The 23,918-nt window shown below is 38.2% G+C and overlaps 1 protein-coding gene across 1 annotated transcript in view; it reads right to left on the bottom strand.

Moving 5' to 3' along the window:
* LOC308383289 (corticotropin-releasing factor receptor 2) overlaps nt 1–23,918 on the bottom strand; it is a gene marked incomplete at its 5' end in the record, with an annotated part of 41,723 nt that overhangs the window by 10,436 nt on the left and 7,369 nt on the right. The window contains 7 exons of the mRNA XM_080861157.1: nt 2,693–2,778; nt 4,023–4,095; nt 4,195–4,255; nt 9,671–9,824; nt 9,924–10,041; nt 12,663–12,769; nt 13,658–13,743. Of these exons, the coding sequence (XP_080717283.1) occupies nt 2,693–2,778; nt 4,023–4,095; nt 4,195–4,255; nt 9,671–9,824; nt 9,924–10,041; nt 12,663–12,769; nt 13,658–13,743 (685 nt within the window). The remainder of the gene's footprint in view (nt 1–2,692; nt 2,779–4,022; nt 4,096–4,194; nt 4,256–9,670; nt 9,825–9,923; nt 10,042–12,662; nt 12,770–13,657; nt 13,744–23,918) is intronic.

Genomic DNA, 23,918 nt, shown 5'->3' on the forward strand with positions numbered 1-23,918 from the left:
AATAAGAGCAAAGTTTAGCTTTCTTGGTTTTGCAATGCAACAATAAGCCATCACATCTATAGATGAAAATGTGGATGATTTATGTCCTCCTCCACTGCATCCATAAACCTCCTCTGTGGTCCTGTCACATGTCCAACATGTCCACTACGCCTCCTCTGAGCACGTCCAAGCCAATTTTGCTTCGGCTCTCTGAATTTGTTTTTCAAAATAAAGCTCAAACTGTCCCATACTTTGAAATGTTCACAAGAGGATCCAATAAGCAGACACAGCAGGCACTGGCAAGTGGATGGATAAACTAGAAACCTTAATCTAGAACTCATAGACAACCAAAAGCAGTGTGAAGTGTGATGGAAAAACTCAAATGAATCCAAATCCATGGAATCTAAAACCCAACAGGAGCAATCCAAAACACAGGGAGGCAGCAGAAAACAAGGGAGTCTCGAGAACAGGCGAGAGATGTAACAACGCCTATACACAGCAAAATCTCCAGTGTTAAATTAACACTAGAGAGTGTCTATATGGGTCCACACCTCTGAGTGTTAAATACAACACTGTTGAGTGTTAAATTAACACTTTTGACAGTGTTATATGTTTAAAAGTAACCTAGTCAGTTTTGAAGATTAACAATGGCTAACACTGAGCAGTGCTGATTTTCTAACACTGGAATATTTCTAACACTTTGAGTTATTTTCCAGTGTTAGAAAATCAGCACTGCTCAGTGTTAGCCATTGTTAATCTTCAAAACTGACTAGGTTACTTTTAAACATATAACACTGTCAAAAGTGTTAATTTAACACTCAGTGTTGTATTTAACACTCAGAGGTGTGGACCCATATAGACACTCTCTAGTGTTAATTTAACACTGGAGATTTTGCTGTGTACGGACTAGGGAGAGGGATAATAAGACACAGGAGAAATCAATCAAATCAGGGTGGAAAAAGAAAGTGAAAACACATAAAGCCACATGAGGAAAACAAAAGGGCAAGTAAAAGAAAGAAGGACAAAAAAAACCAATACTTGCAGAACAAAATACACACAGGCTCAGACAGGGAAAACTCTGAAAGCACTCACGTGAGAAAAAGATTCAAGATCATAAGGGCAACAGCCAAACCTAATTCAAGGAATAACAGAAAAGACCATGGTGGGGACTTTTAATATGAGCTATGACAGTCCCATAATTTAGGGATGACCACAAACCTTTCTTTGCCCTTACTGATTATAATTTTCATTTTAAAACAATCGGTTTTTTTAAGGTCAAGAAGTTCAGCTTGAAACCCCTGTGCTTCATTTGCTTAAATTTGTATGGCTCACAACAACCACCAGCAATCCAGCCCCAGCCTGAAAAGACTACACTCAGATTGTCTGAGCCGTGACACTGAAAACACTCTGTGCGCTTGAAATAATCCCCACTGGAGAAAAACACACTTGACACAGTAACAGCAGGTAGGTAAACAAGCTCACTCTTTTAGCAATTTCAGCCATTCCAGATCTACAACCTAACAGCATAATTCAGGTATGCACTCAGCTCGTGCCTCTCAAGCGCACGCTAAATCTCTGCTCTCTTCTCAGGCACACAGAATCAGACAAACCCAAGGTTTTTCCCCTTTAACTGTTACTAGTGCGTGTAAATGAAAGAACTTCTTGCATGAAGTATTGCAACTGAGTTCACTAAGGTTGAGGCGTTTGTCTTGAATCTTTATTTTATGGGTAAGAAGCACATTTGTAGTACTTTTGCAGTGTCCTGTAATAAGTTACAAGACAAGACAATATACTTATTTTGTTTCAGGCTTATATTATTATTATTATATACTTTATTAAGCACACTGGTTACCAGGTTAGACCTGTGTTGGACCCCTGTTTGCCTTTAGAACTGCATTAATCCTTTGTGGCATAGTTTGAATAAGGTTCCTCAAACATTCCTCAGAGACTTTGATCCGTTTTAACATGACGGCATCTCGCAGTTGCTGTAGATTTGTCAGCTGCACATTCATGATGTGAACCTCCCATTCACCAGATCCGAAAGGTGCACTGTTGAATTGACATGTGGCGACATTTGGCATTTGCGAAGTGAATTTATTGTCATGTCGAAGAAACCACTTGGAGATGATTTGAGCTTTGTGCCGTCAGATGATGGGTACACTGTAGTCATGAAGGGATGGAGGTGGTCAGTGTTTAAATGACGATCATGTAGTACAACAGGGCCCAGTGTATGTCAAGAAAATATCCCCCATACACCATCACAGCACCACCAAAAGCCTGAACCATTCATACAAGGTTGGATGGATGCTTTCATGTGGTCTATGACTCTACCATCCAAATTTCACAAGACACCAAATCACAGCACAGTTTTTTAGTGAAGTTAGTTTCTTTTCCCACAAAATTTCCAATACTTAGCCTTAAAGTCATAAGGCAAAAGTCACAACCACAATAACAGATTTCTTCCTTAATAGCAGTTTGATTTAATTATCATTAACACCGGACCCTTTGATCACCAAACATCTGTTCACTGATAGGATATTAACGCTCTTAGATTTGTATGAAATGAGGTCTGATGCTGATGATAAAGGTTTAAATGAGTCTAATCACTCTAAAAATGTGCTTCTTCTGAAACACTCCTTAATGTCCTTGAAAGAAGGAAGACAAAGTGTACTGCTCCTAAATTTATATGCAGTTACCAACAGAATCAACTCACCTGTACTGTATTGTTTCTGATGTGGTTGAAGCTCTTAGTTTGGTCATAAGAATTCGAACTATATTGAAGAGGAAAACAAAGTTTATCTAGAAGAAGAAGACATAAGGAAATTATTACTTTAAAATGCTGTGCTAATGACTTATATTATACAGAGGGGAAAATATCAGACAGCTCAGTCAGTGTTGAGCTGGGAGAGAAGAAGTAACACTCGTCACAGCATATAATCTTCCTTAACAAGACAGTGATTAATCATATTACATGTTGCTAAGGACTTACATAAGCACAAACATTTATGTGAAATCAATTTCTTATTTTCAGAAGTCTTTTGTTTGGAAACCCTTAAGACTACAGTTCTGTGCAAAAGTCATGAGTCATCCCTCATTTCTTTATATTTAGCTTCAAAGGAGTCAGACAGAAGTTTTTCTTTGGACATTGAGTCCTTTTTAATTCATTTTCAGTCCAGTCCTTGCACCTGACCATTTTCAGTGGGATGCTTTTTGTTTGTCAGTTCACTTAATGCTGACCACTGGCCATATGTAAAAACATGAAGCTGTGTCCTGCTTTGGGGCTGTATTTTTCATATGGAATCAAAAATGCAGAAAAGTGAAATTAATTGATATTGATTAACTATGTAATATCATATCTAAAGCATCTGATTGGTAACAGCTTGGGGTTTTTTTGTATTTCAAACAATCTATATACTAAAGTCTTACCTGGATAGAAAAACACAGTGGAATACTATTAGTCATGGATTGGCCTCCACAGAGCTGAGACCACAACATTGTTGAAAAAGTGTAGGATCATCTTCATGGAGAACAGAACAAAACACAACATCCAAAGAAAAGCTTTTGATGTCCTTCAAAGAAGCCTAATTCTGAAGACTACTTAAAGAAATTACAAAAAAAGCTTGTCTAAGAGAGTCCAGACTGTCCTGAAGAATACTTGAAAGTCAATATGTTGGTATGACCAGCTGGTCGTGCTGCCTTTGAAGCTTGCTGGTATTGTAAAAGTTCTTTTTCGAGCCTGAAGGCTGCTTAAAGGAATTGCTGGAAAGCTTGCCGAAGAGAGCTCAGGCTGTGTTGAAGAATAAAGGTGGTCACACCAAAAATGTTCCATGTTTGCACATTTCAATAAATGGCTGCACAAAATATTCAAAAGTGAGGGGCTCAGTACTTTTGCACTGTACTGCTTTTGTGACTTTCTAATCTAGTCACTGCATAGAAATGCAAAAAAAAAAAATCAGTATAGGGCAGATTTTCTATGTTAATTAGCAAATAATGTCAAATTAATGGCAATAAATTTACAGTCCGTTTTCTTTGTTGTAGCTCACCAAAAGCACAAGAATAACAGGTCCCTGGTAAATGTAGTCCATGTATTTTCCAGGTTCTTTACCAAACCAGCATCTGTTGACAGGAAAAGAAGAAGAAACGTACCGTTAATTAAAGAAATTATCCAGAAAACATTCTAATTATGTGGCCACAAATTATTAGGGGATTTCTTACTGTTCATTTTCATAATACAGCTTTCCTATGGCCCAAGCCACAATTATAGGACACGGAATACCTGGAGTAACAAGGAAGAGTCGTGTAAGTGGAAATAAAATAAAACGTATTTGGTAAACAGATTTTTTTTTCCATGGAATTGAAGAAAGAAGGTCAGAATAATAAAGACAAAAATCAAAGATTGTTTTTTTTTTTCTTTGCTTTTCGGTTTTTGTTTTGTTACATGCACAGCCATGGGGAGGGGGAGGGGATAACAAACTAACACGCTTCAACTACAAAGAATCAAGTTAAAACAGAACATGCTCCAATTTTTACTGCCCTCAAGGGTTATAGAGTAACGGCAACAGTAGCATAATCTCTGCCAAAAGGGGCTTCAGAGTCATACCATATAACTCATGAATCACAACTGCTTCCCCTAGTCCAGCATGTAATGTATATCTGGAAAAAGTTTTGATGTTGATGCTTTGACAAAGTAAATAGGTTTTTCACATATAAAACAAACAACATGCACGTTCAAATCAAAACAATCTTTTTTAACTGCTTTAATAAAACAAAAAAGGACCAGTTCACCATACCTCTAAAATCAGTCACTGCTGAATAAAGGCCATGCGTTAACGTGTCAAATCAGCGTGTTAGGTGCCAGGCCTGACAAAGTAAGACCAAGTGTGCTTGAATAGGCTGAGATTTCTTATAAAAAGCATTGACCTCTCCAGAAAAGAGCAACTGCACTGACCGTATCAATCAAACGCGAATGCAATCACCGTTCAGAGCATACTAATTTTATTAGCTGTCTTCAGACTGTTTTTCATCAAATTTTTCGTTACATGTAACATATAACAGCTTTGCAGGAGGAAAATGTCCACAAATCGGACGAAATGTTCGTAAATCTGAAAAGTATCAGTAAAATCACTTTAAATAAAACACACATCAAAAGCAGTTTTGATCCCAGCTCATCAGACCTGTGGTAGCGGACAGATTTCATGCGCCCCACTTCTATCACCTCCTAATGAAATTAATTAGAAGCCTCTCCAAATGAAACCCAATGAGAAAGCACCTGCAACAACCCCATTTAAAATAAAGCATATATTATATTGTACATACTCTATGATTGTTAATATGAAATTAACGACTTAAATGGATAATACTTTATATATAGAGGTGGAGTGGATGAGTGGACCTGCAAATAGGAACTACTCTGCTAATCGAATCTTTTTGAGACAAGCTGCCAGTACTTACTATTATATTCTTATTAAAATCATATTAGAGAATTAAAAATCTGATGAATATGTGTGAGATCTTTTTTTTATTTCTATTTCACTACTACCTCACCGACAGACCACAGTACGTCAGGCTGAAGGACATCACGTCTGACACTGTGGTCAGCAGCACAGGAGCACCACAGGGAACTGTGCTGTCCCCTCTTCTCTTCACCCTGTACACCTCTGACTTCTGCTACAACTCTGAATTATGCCATATTCAGAAGTTTGCAGATGACACGGCCATCATGGGGTGTATCTGGGATGATCAGGAAGAGGAGTACAGAAGTCTGGTGAGGAACTTTGTCGCATGGAGTCACACAAACCACCTGCAACTCAACACCTCAAAGACTAAGGAACTGGTTGTGGACTTCGGGAGGTCCAGAGAAGGTCCACTGCCGGTTCAGATAGAGGGGGAGGAGGTGGAGGTGGTCAACAAGTACAAGTACCTCGGGCTGTGGGTGGACAATAAACTGGACTGGTCATGCAACACAGAGCACCTGTATAAAAAAAGCCCAAAGCCGACTGTACTTCCTCAGGAGGCTGAGGTCTTTTAACATCTGCAGGAAGCTCCTGAGGATGTTTTACCAGTCGGTGGTTGCTGGAGTACTTTTCTATGCTGTGGTGTGCTGGGGGAGCAGCACAGCAAAGAGGGACTCATCCAGGCTGGAGAAACTGATCAGGAGGGCTAGCTCTGTGGTCGGCATGAAGCTGGACACTCTGGTGACAGTGGCAGAGAAAAGGACACTAAAGAAACTGCTGGACATTATGAACAATGCTGGGCATCCTCTGCACACGGCCATAAACAATCAGAAGAGTCTGTTCAGTGACAGGTTGCTTCTCCCCAAGACAAGAACTAACAGACTTAAAACTCCTTTGTCCCACACGCCATCAAACTGTTTAACTCCTCTCTGGAGGGGAGAGGGAGGGGAAACAGGAGGACAAAGGAGGGGGGAACAACTAAGCTGTAGTGCCTCTTCACCTCACTGTACAATACCTTGTGCAATACTTTTTGTAAATAGTCAACAGTGCAATAGACTCAATACTTGAAATGTGCAATTCACTTGTATTTTTATTTTTTATTCCTATTTATTCTATTTATCCCCTTTGTATATTTTATTTATATTTGTCTCTGTATTTATATATGTGTGTGTGTGTGTGTGTGTGTGTGTGTGTGTGTGTGTGTGTGTGTGTGTGTGTGTATGTATGTATATATATATATATATATATATATATATATATATATATATATATATATATATAACAATTCTGTAACTGTAACTTCGGTCGTTGCTGTGCTTTTTGGAAGTCGAATTTCCCAGAGGAACCCACCCGAGGGATTAATAAAGTTCTATCTTATCTTATCTTATCTTATCTTCAAAGCTAACATTAGCTTCCCAATAATATCATCCATCTGTCATTCACCGTCATCTACTCTCTACATCTGCTGATAAGACTTCATATTTTAATCTTGTGCTCACAAAGCTCCATTAACTCATTTTCTCATGACCTAGTTTGAAGTAAAGTATGAGGGGTTTTTTCTTTCTGCTGAGCACACTATGTCCATTACATAAACAGAAGGAGAAAATCTCAGTGTTTCCGGGAAGCATGCGAGCAGAATACTTTGTGTATTTCTGTCCCTGATGATGTTGGCTCTGTACAGCATATAATATGCTTGATTTGTCAGTCAAGGTGAGATCATTTATAGGGTCATGATGGGATATCTGCTGTATATTCAGGACTCAAAGTCAAGCACGCTGCATGCCGGTTCTTTCATTAAATTAAAGTCTTATCTCGGATATGAACCACTAAAGAGTTTCCCTCCTCTTCACTGGAGAAGTGATTGTACTCTCGGGCACATGTTCAGTTCAAACAATAACGCCTGATAACAGTGTTTTGTCACAACCTGGTTTTCAATTAATGCAAGAAAAGTGAAATTCTCCTTTTGAGTATATGTATTGTTTGACAAACTGTTCTTTTTCTAATTTTGAGCACATTCACCAGTCACTCTGTTAGTTACAGCTTGCTAGCGCCATGTTGGATCCAATTTTGCCTTTAAAACTGCCTTAATATTTCATGGCATAGATCGAACAAGGTTGAATTCCTCAAAGCCTTTGGTTCATACTGACATAACAGCATCAAACACACAACAAAACCAAACGTGTGCCATAGTCAGCTCTACAGAAGACAAGCGAGTATTAAAGGAGTGACGTTTTGATCACAGGGAGAGAAAAGAAAGAGCGCTAACGTCACTCAGAGAAAGATAAGAAAGGCGGGACAGGAGATGAAGAACAGAGGTTAGATTTAAAGGTAAGGACTGCTCAGTAGTGTTTGATAAATTGGATATGCAAGTTTTCAAATTTTTTAATCAGGTATGTACAGGTCTGTAAATGCGACATGTTTTTTTTTTTTTTTTTTCATATTGTGAAACATGCTGCAAAACAAACTGAGCAAGACTAACTGTGCTATTTAACCTCCTAGGACCTGGCATCCACATATGTGGACATCACATTTTGGGTTATTTAGACCAAAATACAGTTTTGCTCTACAAGGGCCTGATATCCACTTATGAGGACATTATACTGCTACTGTTCTATCAAAATTTTAAATGAATATCCTCATATGCGGCTCTCATTTTTCATAAAAAGAAAAACAAGGTAAAAAAAATGCATGCCGTGGAAGAGTTTAGGTCTTAGGAGGTTAAAGGTTGCATGAAAATACTCTGCAGGTTAGTGCAGGATAAACTGGTTAACTTGCTGCACTGTGGTGGATTTAGATCAGCTGATCACAGCCGCTACATTAAGAAAACCTACTGGAGCTCTCAATAGAAATTATTGTGAGCTGCGATTCTTTTTCCCCACGCTGAACCACAACTAATATTAGGGTTCCCTCACCTGCTGAATCCCACTTTAACCTCTTCGCTACTCATGTTCCTCGTTAGAGGCAAAGTTACCCTCTACAATGTAGGCAACAAAAAACAGAGCTATTTTTCATTTTCCTTCTTTTTTTCTGCTCATGTTCTCTTTAACTGATTCAAGCTGAGTACATTTAAGGATTATTTCAATTTACATAAAAATTGTATACTTATATACTAGTATTTTATCATCACATTGCCACCTCTGTTCATGCTGTTTCCACCATTCTGACAGTGCTGCAGAAAATATTGAGAGTCATTAGGCCAGACAACATTTTTCCAATCTTCTGTTGTACAATTTCGGTGAGCCTGTGTGAATTGGAGCCTCACTTTCCTGTTCTTAGCTGGCAGGAGTGGCGCCAAGTCTGATCTTCTGACGTGGCTGCAAGGTCTGAAGAGCTGTGCATTCAGAGATGCTCTTCTTGGTTGTAATGAGTGGTTACTGCTGCCTTTCCACTAGCTTGCAGCAGTCTTTCCATTCTCCTCTGACCTCTGATATCAAAGAGGTATTTTCACCCAGGGAACTGTTTTTTGTTTTGTTTTGTTTTTTTGTTTTTTTAATCGTTCTCTGTAAATTCTCAAGAGGATTTATTAAAAAATCCCAGCTATGTTCAAAGTCGCTTAAATCACCTTTCTTCCCCATTCTGATGCTTGGTTTGAACTTCAGCAGGCCGTCTTGATCATGTCTACATGTTTAAATGCATGTGTGCCCTGGTTGCTGATTTAATGATTACCTGATTATGTATGTCCTTCAAGAATCAATAACACAAATAAATAAATATTTGACATTCGTACGAGCCGCTTTCCAATTTTTTTTCTGCTGTACTTTAATCTTCTAAAGAAATGTCTTATAACCTTATCAGCTAGTTTTTAGAGAGATCAGAGTATAGTAAAATGGAAAAAAAAAACTTCTATAAATACAGTGACAGATTTTAATAACACAGTGGATAAAAATATCATTGCTGTGCCCTGTTTTTAGATTTATTCAAGGCCTTTGAAATGGTGCATTTTACACAATCCACTCATTTAAAAGTATTGGTTCATCAAAGGAAAGCTTATGTTCATTGTGTCCAAACAGATGATAGCTTGGCTTAAGGTAAAGGTAATGTCACCTAATAATACTTTGTCTTATTTTGTTTCATTTTACCATTTTATTAAACTAAAGTCTGTATATTCAGCCTGTTTATGCTTTGAATAGAGTTTATAAAGCACTATGGTTTTTCCATAGAGTATGAAATGTGTTTCATAAAAAAATGCCTTGAGCTGAATATAGCATGACAAATGCATTGATAACAATCATACTTACACCAGCCGATAAACAGGAAGACCCACTTTCTCAGCTTATCAGTTGAATATGTCATTACAATGGCTGTGTGAAGGTAGCATCCTTCAACAAACATCCAGAAAAAGTTTGTCACCACAAAGTAGTTGTATATAGTCGTTATTAAGCGACACCAAGGCTGAAAAAAAAGAATTCAGAAAAGATTTTAAAGACTTTGTATTGGTAAATTAACACCTCAGTGATACTTTCAAACCCCATAACACATCACTACTGTTACCTCATTGCTCTCATGGATATTGTGGTCAATCAGCTGAAGCAAAAACCACATAACATTCCTCAGTATAAAGGTGGTGATTAAGTTCCAGTGGATGATGTTTCGAAGACATCGTATGCTCCTAAAACAATAAGCCAAACGCAGACGGCTGATTAAGATGTTTTGAAAAACAAACTCAAGTCAGGTCAGTTTAATTACTGCATCTAGACCGTTTAAGCACACGACACATGAACCAACGTGCTATCACAGAAACAATACAAAATGATTTAAGAACAAGAAATAAAATATAATTATTTAAGCTACTAAATTAATGAAATTAATGAATGAAAATGGCACAATAAATTAAAACTACAGTAATTTGAGCTGAAAAGAAAAGCTAATAAGAAGATGTAGGTTTTCAGTTGGATTGGGTTACTGAGGAAAATGATCTAATCCAGAAACAGAGACAATTCCAAGGCTGCGACTAAGACTGCAGGGTGATCTGCACAAGCCAATTACTGTAAGACGTTAATCAGCGGACATAAGTGAGTAGGGCTGTGCGATATGACCAAAATCTCATATCCCAATATAAGAATTCTATCGTCCGATAACGATATAAATCACACAAATGTAACATTTTCTGTAAATTCTGTGAATCTCGGGCAGCTCATCTTGCCTTAAGTGTTTCCAGCTGCGCGTTGCGTACCTGGAGTCGAGTGTTTTAACCGATGCATGAAACTATACATTTTTAGGCATAAGTTGTAACAGCCGCTGTTTTCTTTGTGAGTATTTATTACACGGCGTGCTGCGGGGAAACGCCTGCTCTAACGTTTGAGTCTAAGGTTTATTTTTTAGCACCTGGTGGATCTTTTTTACTTCTCATCAGTAAATAATCTGCTCTTTCACGTGATTCAGCTTATTTTGAAAAGTCTCAACAGGATCTTGAGCTTTATTGTGAAAGGTTTATGTGGAACATAAACAAGCGGACACGCGATGGTGTTACCGTCATTGTTGCTAATGACAACGCATAAAAACAGGCGCTTGTCCGTCCACAGTGTGGTTATATTAAATATAAGAGAAAGAGAGAACTTTAAGAAATTAACATAGCCACTACAGTGACCATCAAAACCATAAAAAAATATTGCCGTAAACAGTTTATTTTGCGACACCACGAAACAAACGATAGCGTCAAATGAAACGATAGACGTTTTTATATCATCATCCGATATATATCGTTACATCATATGCCCTATTAGTGAGTGGCATGGGATGTAGGACTGTAAAATGTCTGATAGATAACCTGGAGCGAGCCCATTCAACCTCTTATATGTGAGCCACAATATTTTGAAATTCAACCTGTATGTCTCAGGAAGCCAGTGTTGCGTTTTAAGACAGGGCTAAATACGACTGTGCTTCTGACTGTGCTTCTGTGTACCTGTCAGAAGTCAGCATTTTGAACCAGTTGTACAATGCAGCATTAATTCTAAGAAGTGAGATCGTATGAAGAAAAAATTTAGAAAGCTGTCGCACAATGCAGGAGAACGACTTGGAAAGATAGAGGCAGTGTGGTTAAGGACAAAACTGATAGTGCTGAACAGGATCCTTCATCTGCTGGAGTAAGGAGAAATAAATAAAGCATTTGTTTCTCAAGGCCTTGACAGCCTCCTGATATGTGTTTAGAGAATGTCTTAAAATTTCACAAGGCACTTTTTTTCTGCTTCTTTTGTGCTCTCCTGCATCATTGTCTAAGTGTCAAAAGTTTAAAAGTAAAGGACAGTTTATTCACAGTGAGATGACATTATAGGCTGGAATATTGACAGAATAAGTTTATACTTGGGATGAAGCCGCTGCAATGGTTTGCCCGGTTATTGGCTTTTACACCTTTGATCAATTTTCTGGCAGTTCTGTAATTGCAGTCAGTGTGTGAAAACTGAGCCTTTTTTAGGCCAATCAATTTTTTCCAGTTGCCAGTTCCTGTTTGCAGGCAATTATTACGAGATTAGTTTCGAACTACATAAAACTTCATGATAAACTAAAAGTGTGCTAACTCTAAAAATGCATGTATAATGTTTGTGTGCTCAGATTTGACACAGTTATGACTCAGGGAACAGGCACTTTCATGCAAATTAGGGTTTTACTTTTTTTAAAAATGTAGACATCTTCAGCTTTAAAACACTGCTGAAAGTTAATCTTTGTACAAGATTTAGCACTGACTTATAGTTGCAGGTGATTCTTCAAATGCATTTCCCGAAATGGCCAAGAATAAATATATATGTGGAGAAATAGTTGCTGATTTCTCTGTGAAGTCTAGGGAGATTTAACCTCAGAAGACAATAACTATTTTAGTCTCCATGAAATAATCGGTATTTGCTTTCAGAAGCCCATATTGATCTAACCTCAGTACACAAAGTATCTCAGGATGCTGGTGTTTGCCCTCTTTTGTCATAACTGATATATCGTGTGTGTGTGTGTGTGTGTGTGTGTGTGTGTGTGTGTGTGTGTGTGTGTGTGTGTGTGTGTGTGTGTGTGTGTGTTTTGAAGCCAGGATATGAAAAGAGATACAACTTCAAACACAAGTGTTGGGAAACGCACATTAGGCCCTTCCGTGCCTGAGTGCTCCATCGCGGCTGAGCTGCAGAGTTCTATTCATCTGACATAAGCAAGTTAATGATAAGCAGTGTGAGTATGATGTGGATTTCACTGATTGTCTTCCATGAGGTGCATACAGGACACGTTTCAAATATGCACTATTTTTGTACTTGCCTTAAGCACAAGAAGAGAATGAAGGCCACGACAAGAGCTCCCACAGAGATGCAATGGCCTAAGTAGTTGATGATCAGCGCTATTTTATAATGCATCGGATATTTTCTCTGAAAAGACAGCCCATGAATTACTTCTTTATTGTTACAGCTGCATAATAGAAACAAAGACAAAGCAATGTATAAACACAGTGGAAGAACCTATCTAGTGCATGCAGTTTAACAACAAGAGTGCCTTTTCCCTGCAAATTTTAGATGTTAATACATGTTCAGTGCACTAATAGGTCGTCACAAGTAATTACATGCTTAGGTCGTGACAATAGTAGAGGAACCAAGAGGCAGTGGCATGCAGAGTGCATTCATCTTTAATGAAGCAGTTAGCAAAGTATTCTATGCTTGAATGAAAGTAGGTTTTTTGTCTTTTAAACTGTTCCATTTGCAAACATTATTGAGAGACCTAATGATCCCAACATTGGTGGAGCAAATACGTTTCCCTTAGGCTGCAGTTAAATAATTTTAGTCCGAGATTTTTGAATTTGAATGATAACAAGAACATAATTTGTATGAGAGGGCTGTCTCTACATCATTTCAGCTGCTACTCAATCCAGGCTTCATTGTACTGAGATTTAACTATGATTATAAAAAGCAAATGTCATTGACATACTTCAGTCTTGGCTTAAAATTATCTAAGAATATAGAGCAAGACACAGAATCGGAGCCACAGTACGAGGTAATCAGGCCAAAACTTGCTACATACAGTGCATCGCTCCTGCAGTTTGTCCTCCGGCTTTGTTTACAAAGACACAGACAATACTGCTCAAAAAGAACATGTTTTAAAGTGGGGGGGGGGGGGGGGGGGGTTTAACCGCACCGCATCATAAAGGGACATACGGTTCTGTTTGGTTCTTTTTCATTGTTGCATCCGATTGCAATTTTTCTGACGATGATGAGTGTTTTTCTGAAGAACTGCAGGATTTACTCCCGCCTACAGTCACCTACCTTCTCCTCCAAAATGGGTTCACAGTTGGAGTAATTACTCTTCAGCGCCCATGTTCCGTTATCCATACATTCCCTGTAAGCGCTCCCTGCAAGAAAAGAGAAAACGGTAAAGCTTTGGCATTCTCGCAAACATATTGTTTTAAAATGCACGTTGAGCTATAAAGATAAATACAGATCTTGCATATTCATTATTCCAAAGCACTGCAATCAGCTAAGTCAAGAGCAGGCATAAACCAGTGATTTGCTGTTACAGTAAAGTGTTTTCCAAGTAGGTAAGCTAAACCATCCTTGTAATTTCTTCAGAGCTCAGTTGAAAGTTGAGCACTACTATCCGTCTGACTCTCACCCAGAATACCAATTTAGCAATACAAATTTTTATTCATAGGGGGAAATGCAAAGCCTCTTACTCTGTCAGTTTATTTGCATATCTCTTAAAACCCGCTCCCCATAATCAACTTTGAACTGCATTTTCCATTTTGAAGTTCTTCCTTGTGCATTCAGTGGGTTCTTGTTATCTCTTTAACACTAGGAAATGTATAGAGGGCAGGGGGGAACACAGCAGCATGTTTCTGCCTTTGTATTATTATGATGGCCAATTAAAGTATTCATTTAATCAATTTTATTCCTTTATTTAACTAATTTGTGCAGTTTTCCAAATCCATGCAATCATTAATGTAACTTATTATCCTGCAAGGTTTTGATATTGTCCTGAAAATAAGCATTGTTGAATGAATAAATGCATTCCTCTGAACGTTTAGAAAACTGATATCATACCCAACTGTAAACTGCAACATTCACATTAACCCATCTTAATTCAAACATTCTTGTCAACAACAAAATAAAAAGCGAGGACAACGTCCACCTCAATTTTTGAAGCAGTGGCAGGAACAGAGTAATATCCTTTGCATTCAATTTAATGTTATATAATGTGACAGTTTTGACAGCAGAGACCACAAAACTGCTTGTGGCAGCTACACAAGACAAGGAGAAATAAGATTTAAAATGAGCTTGGTTTAAGCTCTTCACTTGACTGATGGCGACACGTCGTGACTGCAGAATGTTTTGTGCTCTTCATGAGGGAAAATCCTAGTTCTCAGCCATGTGAGAGGGATCGACTTGTGCAGGCATAGTGGCAATTCAGTGACTCTGTGGTATACGACACCGTGAATTAGTTTGTTTTTTTTATGTATTCTAAAACCATATTCATCGTGTGAAACTGCCTCAGTGTGTTTATTGATCAAGTGCCATGTGGCATTCAGCAAAGTCCCGGTGCATTTAAGGTTCCATGTCTGCAGGGTTTAAAGTTTGATTCAAACAAATGAGAGAACCTGCATTTTTTTTTAAATTTGTTGTTTTTACAAGCAGTGAAGACGGCAAGGATCTCTAACAGGAGCATTACTTCAACACATTGCATTCATTTGGAGGCAACATGCATAAAATAGCTGAAAAGGATCATTTTAGTAAGATAAGATAAGATAAGATAAGATAAGATAAAACTTTATTAATCCCTCGGGTGGGTTCCTGTGGGAAATTCAGTTTCCAAAAGCACAGCACCGACAGAAGTTACAGAGTTACAGAATATTATATACACACGCACACATATATATAAATACAGAGACATATATAAATAAAATAAAATATACGAAGGGGATAAATAGAATAAATAGGAATAAAAATAAAAATACAAGTGAATTGTATTTTTTATAATAGTAGAGAGAAAAGGAAGATTATAGCAGTTTAAACTGAACTGCAGAATTAGAAATGTCAGGTGTGGTCGTGCTCGTCTTGCACTCGGGTCCATCTAGCAATCATAAGGTCAGTGGTTCAGTTTTCCGCCTAGGCATCCAGCTGTGGGTGTGAAAGCCACTTTAAAGGCATAGAAAAGAGTGCAACGTGAATGTGGCTTGTAGTGCTCAGAGTAGAAAAGACACTCTTTTGAATTAAATACTGCATCACCACATGTCTGTGAAGCACAACGCCAAGATATTTTAAAAACATGCCGAGACTTTGATGTGTAGTGTAGTGTCACCATAACCACTTCACTCATTACTTGCAGTTTGCAAATTGTCTTACTGAGCTACTGCAATGGTTCTCAGGGAAGTAAATTTAAGCTTGTTGAATTAACAAAAATAGAACAGCAAATTATTTTTATTTCAATCTGTGGCTGCTACTGAGCAGCAAATAAATAAGGTATTAAAAACATTTTTTCACATTTATTACAAAAGAAGAGTAATCACAGGTGTCTCAGTTTAGGCGAATAAAGCTAAAAGTCAGTATGATGACATTAACAGGATGACTGTATTACTTAAAGGTATTAACAGACAAAATTCCTCAAGGCACTTTTGATTCATTATTTTTAATCTGTGTAAAAAAAAAACACATATTTTAAAATCTCATTAACTTAATATCCATTTTAATAGGACGTGACGCCTTCAAGTAAGCTAAGCTATTATTATAACTGCAGCACAAAGTACTTTCCAGTTACTTTCCAAGTATCCTACTGTGTTTGCGAATCAATCAGCGAAGGTGAAGAAACAGAGGAAGGGGAGCAGGTTGTGGATTTCTCCCTGTGAGCTACACCACTGAGGCAGGACTAATTCAAAGCACTGGTGCAGGGAGAGCACATTTCTGACAAACCATCTGTGCAGTGGGCATGATGAGGCTTTTTTCTTCGCATTATCCTTACAGGGTATTACATTCACGCAGTTAAAAAAAATCTCTAAATGACTCATTCTGTGAGTTTGGGAGGAGGATTAAAAGCTTCCATGTGAGGTGCTAACAATGCTGTAAGCGACTTAACACTGACCACGCTCCACTGGGGGTAAAGACGCACAAGAACATGGAAGAAACGTGCAACTTCCAACTGATATAGTCTTTGCCAACAATGCCCACCTCTTCAGCTAGCCACTCTGCCAGTCCTCTTTCTTGGAGGCATGCAAACAAACACTGTACGGCTGTTCAAAGATTAGAAAAATTGGAAGCTCTAAATGAGGAAAAGAGCGCTTAAATTTAGTCTGGATTGGTCATTCCTGCATAAATGTTCAGATAGATGATTAAAAAGACTAAATATTGCTTGATCTTGATTGAAATTGTAAGATAAATCTGGCAAAAAAAAACACCTAATCCAAAGAACAAATCAGTGCCTTTTCACTTCAGCTAAACTTGACCTGTTTCTTTTATCTGTGGGTTGTGCTGTCAGCTGTGCTATACCAACTGTGAAGCGATAATAAACAGGAATATTTCACTTAGTGTTTGCACAAGGCTGTCTTTCTTTTTGTGGTGTTTGATTGCTCTGACTTCCACTTATCCCAGGTGGTTGGGTTAAAAAAGAAAAGAAAAACTTGATACGACTTTTACGCCTCCTCAAAAGACCAAGCCGCTCTTTATAGGTTATCAAAAATTACCCACTTTTTTCTGCCGTTTTGAGAAATAGTCACTAAATCTGAGGTTTTTTATGTGGATAGGTTTCAAAATATAGTGAAATTGAAAGGCTACGATATCTAAAAACTGAGTGAACGCATCACATTAAAGCCATGCACCTGAGCCAGTTACAGCAGCTTTTACTTCGAGCCATATGAAATTTGATTTCATGAGCTGGGTAGATGGAATAAACTAGGCCATACAATAACATGGGAATATCATAGCTCATTGCACTTTGATATTTTATTCAAGCAGCAGGAACTAGAGCAAAGCTGCCATATTACAGACATCTACGTCCGAGAACAGGCAAGGACATAAACTCAAGAGAATTAAAGAAAATGAATGAATTATTTACCAGCCAGTTAGTCCAATAAATGATTCTAAGTAAACGGTGGTCCCAGTTTAATGTTTATACTAAACTGTGGCCACTATGGGCCTCTGCAAGACATATATGTGTATATACGTCTTACTTAGTTTTGAAAAAGAAGAACTCGGGTGAGATAAAAAAGGCTCATTCTGTTGCATTTATCTTTTAAAATCGGGCTGGTCTTGGTGGTGACTCACTCTTACTAGAATTACTAGGTGGGAAAATTCCATAAATTAATTCCTACATGAACTGTATTGGTATTTATCAATGTAACAGTTAATCCAGCAGTATGTGCAAGCTCTTTAATCAAAATTATGTTTTTAGTGCTAAATTATTATCATTGCTATTATCAATGATTTTTCAAATTCCCTATTTTTTTAAAAGCGGGGAAAAATAGTAAAACCTATTATTATTCTTTGATTAAGATGACAAATTACAGTCATTTGCTTGGATTTCTAAACAGAAAAAACGGTCTTAGTGTTCCACTATTATCATTAATTAATTTCTGACTTCTCGGATGAATTCAGTGTGCCGGCTCAAGTTTGGGTAGAAAGACATTAATTCAGTTTGTTAATTGCCTGATAAATAATTTGAGAGATTTCTAAAATATTTGTGCTTCCTTATTTTTATGACAGGTGGCCTAATAAATTCATTAAGTACTGTAAGTCTCGTCGTTTTGAAAAAGAAACTCTGACTGGAACAAAAGGGTGACATCACTCATTCTGTTGCTTTGGATTTTCAAAATCCTGCTGAATAAACGGCTTCTTTGCATCTACGCTTTGTGGTTCAGCAGTGATACGATGCCACAGTAAAACTACAGTAAAATAAACACATTTTACTCTAAAATGTGTTTTTCTCTTAGTTAAAGTTATGTTTCACTCACTCACTCTTACTAGAGTTGCATTGGGAAACTTACTTTCTGAACCACATGACTGATTTCATTCAGTTAGTTGAGGTTTTTGTTAAATTCCCGCAGAGCTTAACAATTTTATTAGACCACCACCCTTGTTCGGTTTATGCCGCAGCTGACCTCAATTAACAGCACTGATAATTACAAAAATCATTATTTTATGTCTCTGTAAAAGTTAATCCTCCAGCATGTGTGAGCTCCTACTATCTAACACAACTACTGCTCTTGCTCACTGAAAGTCATATATTGCAGTATCTTAATTTGTCATGCTGTCTTTGTAGCCATTGCTTTCCCCCCCATGTGTCCTTTTTTTTCTCCCCTCTTCTTTTTGACTCGTGTTTTATTTTCCATCTCTGCTGTGTTGCATCTGTGTTTGTAAGGGTTTATGCGGCGCCCTCCATCTCCCACTCTCCTGGATCCACTCCAATCAGTGTGCACACATGTGGTTCAAGCGCTCAATTTTGTGCAGTATGCCCTTGTCTGCAGTCATTGCTCGTTTCAGCTTTCTGACTGCTGCTGTGGTAGTTATGCTAAGGCCTTGTACTCTGAGTATGTCTTTTGGTTGGAACCAATTGAACTCTGCGATGGTTAGACTTACAAACGCATTCCCTGCCTGCCCACCCAAGCTTCCGCTCGTCAGTTTATCTACAGCAACGGAGGAGTGACGGGAGAGTCACCTGCCCACTCTCACTCAGGCTGCCACACCACACACTATCTGCCGCTGCCATCAATCCTCTGTCTGCCTCTCTGCTCTCTGAGCCTGCACGCTCTTTCTCCAAAGAGCCATCGCATCCACATACAGCTACTTGAGCATTCGCACTAAAAGCTTGTTTTGAGTCACTGCCAACCTGAGTATGTTTGTCCTGCCTTTTGGTTCCAGAAATTCTTATCATCTTAATGCTTGGACACAGGTTATCTCTGGATCTGTGGGGTTCTTTCTCTAATATTGTAAGCTTTTACAAGGACATGGTTTTAAACAGATGCTATATAACTGCGAAAATGGCTTCATAGTATTATTTTCATATGTATTTACACTATTTGTCTGCAGCTGTTTTATAATATGAGTTTTTAGGTTGCTTGTTTAACATTGTCAGGACGGTTTCCTTTTTTGGGATAGCATCACATGTGCTTTTTTTATGTGTCAGCGACTGACCTAGCCCTTTTTCTCTTGCAAATGAGTCCTTTTCAAAGGGCATTTTTTTTCCTTTTGATCACATGTCTGCCACAAGGAGTTGGCCTAAATGGTATGTCAGCCCAAAACACACAGAGAATACACTTGTGATTGACTTGTGCTGATGAAAGCAGGAAGCAAGCATTCTCTGCCTTAAAAAAAAGTAATTATTTTTATTTTAAAAAATATTTTACTGCCTCCAGCTTCCAAAATATTATATTTGACCCAGATCACCGGTGGTTCAGATCATAAAATGTCTCCAGTGAGCCCAACCCGTCAACACTGACATGTCAGCATTAAAATGCAGCTGTTCCGAAGCCCTTCGTTGACCTCAGTTTGATCAAAGACAACATGGCAGCTAAACAACTTTCCAAAAATCTACTGTCTCGTCCTTGTCACATTAACTCTGTTATACATTTTGTCAGAGGTGCTGATCCTTTTCAAATCAAAACAGTCTCTGGCTCTCTGGCATTATCAGCACACTCTGAGGCTGGATTACCTGAAATAAATCTCTGGGTGATTCATTCTACGACATTACTAAAAGCCCAGACTTTGTTAGATCAAAGTCAAGGATACATCACAAAGTATTTAAACTCACTTCGCAGACAAGGCCCTTTTGGTGCCATTAAGCACTGAGCTTTTTTGTTGTTTTCACATGCATTTATGTCTACCAGTAATCAACACCTTAGTGCAAGGCCTGTCACCAGCTTGATAAAAAAACAGTGTTTGCGTTCAAGTATTATATCATATCTTTTACCGAACAAAAAAATTAGATGTTGCCACTGTTAAAATGAAAAATAAATGCAAACTTTTAAAGTTTATAAATCAAACACCCATTTAGCAGACTGCGGTGAATATCTCTGTTTTATAATCAGACTCGTGTGAAATCTACGCACACTCATGACTTCTATAAAGGGAACAGCCGAAGGGAAGCAGTAGCTCATGCACAGTTGTGCTGCACACAGGCTTGTGCAGAAGTGTTCCTGACATATTTCTGCTGACAAAATTAGTCATCCATTTCTACTGTACAACAGATCTTATAGCTTAAATGCAACATAGATCTTGAGAACACAGCCACCATGGATAAGAAAAACAACTTGTGTAAATATGTACTAAAGCCATTAACACATGGATGTTTAAATTTAGCGCAGGGAATCTGTCTGAGTCGAAAATCCCACTGTAGCCTTGGTGTTTTCTCAGAGTGACTTTAAGCCTTAGTGTCATGCTCTTCCTCCTACAGCTGACAACAGCTGGAGATGTGGCTGCAGAAACGCTTCACTAGGTTTACAGAGAGAAAACTCTCAGCCTCATGGGCCACCTAACCACACAAGCCCCACTGAGCTAATCAACAAAAGACATATGGGGCTACTCTAAAAGCTTTGGCTTTGATGTCTTTACTCTACATCCATGATGAATACACAGAGCAGGAACGTCTTTCTTTAAAAGTTCACTTGCAAAAATCAAATTTGAGTTTCTTAAAGTTCGACTTCATTTAGTAAAAAGCCAACGTTTGGGCAATGATTTGTCATAAAAATCTAACAACGTTATCTGATTATTCTATATAGGCCATAAAGTCTCATTTACAATTTATACAGTTTATAGAATTATTTGGGGGGGGGGAACACTGAAATCAGTCTATAAAACCCTTCACTGCTCATTGTATTAAAACAAAAAAGGCAGATTTGCTTTGCGTCTTAGATAGATGTGGGTTGGATACATCACGAAATAATCACTAAATGCTAACAATCTGTACAGAACATGTTTATAACAAATGGCCTCATTTCAATCCAGAAATTATATGAATTCAAAGGATATTTAAAGGAATTTAAAGGAAACTCTTGGTCTCAAACATGCTCATTCCAGTATATCATGACTTTTGCAATGTTCTAATAAGTATATAATTACTTTAATATATAATTACTCACTCCATTAGTACATTACCTATAATAGAATCAAAAACTATATGCATGTACAGTACTCATGTCTTCATATTCTGTCAGAAAAAGCAGGAATTGAGGTGAAATGATTTATTGAAACGTGTGTGTGGTCATGGAAATACAGTGTATAAGGCTCAAAAGGGAATATTTTGGTATGAACAGGTGGACATACCAAAAAATATTACTTTCAAGTATTCTTCAGCACAGCCTGAACTCTCTTAGGCAGATTTCTTGTAATTTCTTTAAGTAGTCTGAATGTCCTTTAGAAACTATTCCTTCAAAGCTCTTCTTTGGATCTTGGCTGCCTTTTGTTCTGTTCTCTGTCACGATGATCCCACACTGTTTCAGCAATGTTAAGATCTGGGCTCTCGGTAGGCTAATCCACGAGTAACAGTATTTCCATTGTGTGTGTCTGTGTTTTTGTATCCAGGTATACTTTTACTGCACTGGCAGTGTGTTTGCCATCATTTCTGTACTGCGGGCTCAAGACTTTTGCACTTTACTGTATATTTCATCGTGAAGAAACAGAAATATGCAAACAGAAAACTAACATTTGTTAAGTTTTGTATGGAAAGGTTGCTCAGTCTCCTACTTTAGTCCAGACAGAACTTTAAAATATATTTCATGTATTTGCTCTGTTTTTTCAGCCCCACCCAGATCCAATGAATAATGATGCTGGTGATACAGTTATCTGAGTTTACATTTATGAACATTTGCAGGTTAATATTAGCTTTTACCATTAAGCCCTATTGTGCCTAATAACAGGCGTACGCAGCCTATGAACGCTCAGTCCTGCTAGTGAAAGAAATGGTCTGTTTTCTTTTATTAATCAAAATCTGCATTGTTCTGTCAAGGCATTATTGGCATCTTTAGTTCTTGTCAATAATTTCAATTGTCCCCGAGTTCAGATTGCTTGGAGCCGCTGACATGTATGACAAATGAGAGAAAAAGTAGTGCTTATTTTGGTGCTTGTTTTATTGCAGTGTCGCCCATCATCATCAGAGGTTAATACTTTCTATTTATTAGCTGTCTGTAACAAATCAGCTGCTTCACTGGCTTGGCGACAGCTCATTTAGTTTTAAGGCGAAGCAAAACAAAGACCTCGGAGTAGGTAATAGCAGGCAGCTGAAGGTTACTGAGCACTTCTGTAAGGTTCATCATGTCGAACAAGTAGATTGTACACAGTACTGACAAGCTGAAGAATGAATCCCTTATGAAGGGAGGAAGAGAGAATCTATGACTGCCACTCTACTTCACTTTAGACGCTTCAATGAATTTCAGAAACGAGCTAATGAGAATGATCACATCGGTGCATACTGAATGTGGTGAGTATTAAGTCTAACTTGTTTATTCCCCGTACCATATGTTCTTTTCAAATGTGCTCAGTGCTTGGGATCATTTTTTCAGTCCGACTTTAAAGTTTAAAGAACCGACTTTTCTCAGTTCAACATGAGAGAAGAGGACAGATTTTGTTTAATTTTCACACACGCACCAGGAGGGAGACAGAGCGCCTACAACCATTACCATTCCTTCAAGTGAAGATTTCCATTTGTTTGTTTTTTTAGCTTCATAACTGAATATACAGATTTGGAAGGTTATGGGAAGAGAAAAATAAAGGAAGCATCTGACCACTTCTGTTTGAGAACATGTCAAAGGCTGGTGAGCATTATTATTTGTGGCTGTTTATTGCTGGGAAAAGGGCAGAACTAATCAGTTCAACATCAGAAGACTGAGGAAACCAGCAAATACTCACATCTGAGAAGTGGAGACCAGAGAGGTTTTGCTAGAGTGCTAGAATTTGACGATAAGTAAGTAAGTAAACACAATCAACTTTCAGCTTTCATAAAATCACGAGTAGTAGCTTCACTGGGCATGCCTTATAAGTACCACACAATGAACATTTGCTATGAAAGAGAGATTGGGTAGGGTTGTCAGGGTGTCTCCTCTTGTTTAGCAAGGACGACTGAATAGCTTAAAAAGCCTTGAGTAATGACCACTGAAGCAGACAAGTCAGCAGAGCCCGAGGAAGAGATACCGGGTAATCTTTTACTTACAGCTGTGGCTCTTAAGCTTTCCTTCTTCTCTCCATGCCCTCTTGACATATTAGCTGTAACTGCAAATGCAAAATTTTTGTGCCTGTTTGCTGTCAAGCTTTCAACCCTCAGCAGCTGCACTGAAGCCAGCTGGTGAGAGAAAATTAGCAAAAACCCACGTACTAAGACTATGTCCCTCCGGGAAACAGAGACGGCATGAGGAGGATAGTGAGAACATTACCCCACAGTACAAAAATGAAAAGTATGCAAGGATGGCCACAACCTTACCAAAGACTTGTTTATAGCTGCTCAGTGAAATAACAAAATGGCTTTTCAGTCTGACCGTTGCCACAATCGAGTCTTGGTCCTGTAGTCTTTGAGTTTTAACTCTTCGGTCTCTGTTTTCCACACGCAAAACTGTGC

Source organism: Rhamphochromis sp. 'chilingali' (genome assembly GCF_963969265.1).
Source record: "Rhamphochromis sp. 'chilingali' genome assembly, chromosome: 16".
Taxonomy (NCBI): Eukaryota; Metazoa; Chordata; class Actinopteri; order Cichliformes; family Cichlidae; genus Rhamphochromis; species Rhamphochromis sp. 'chilingali'.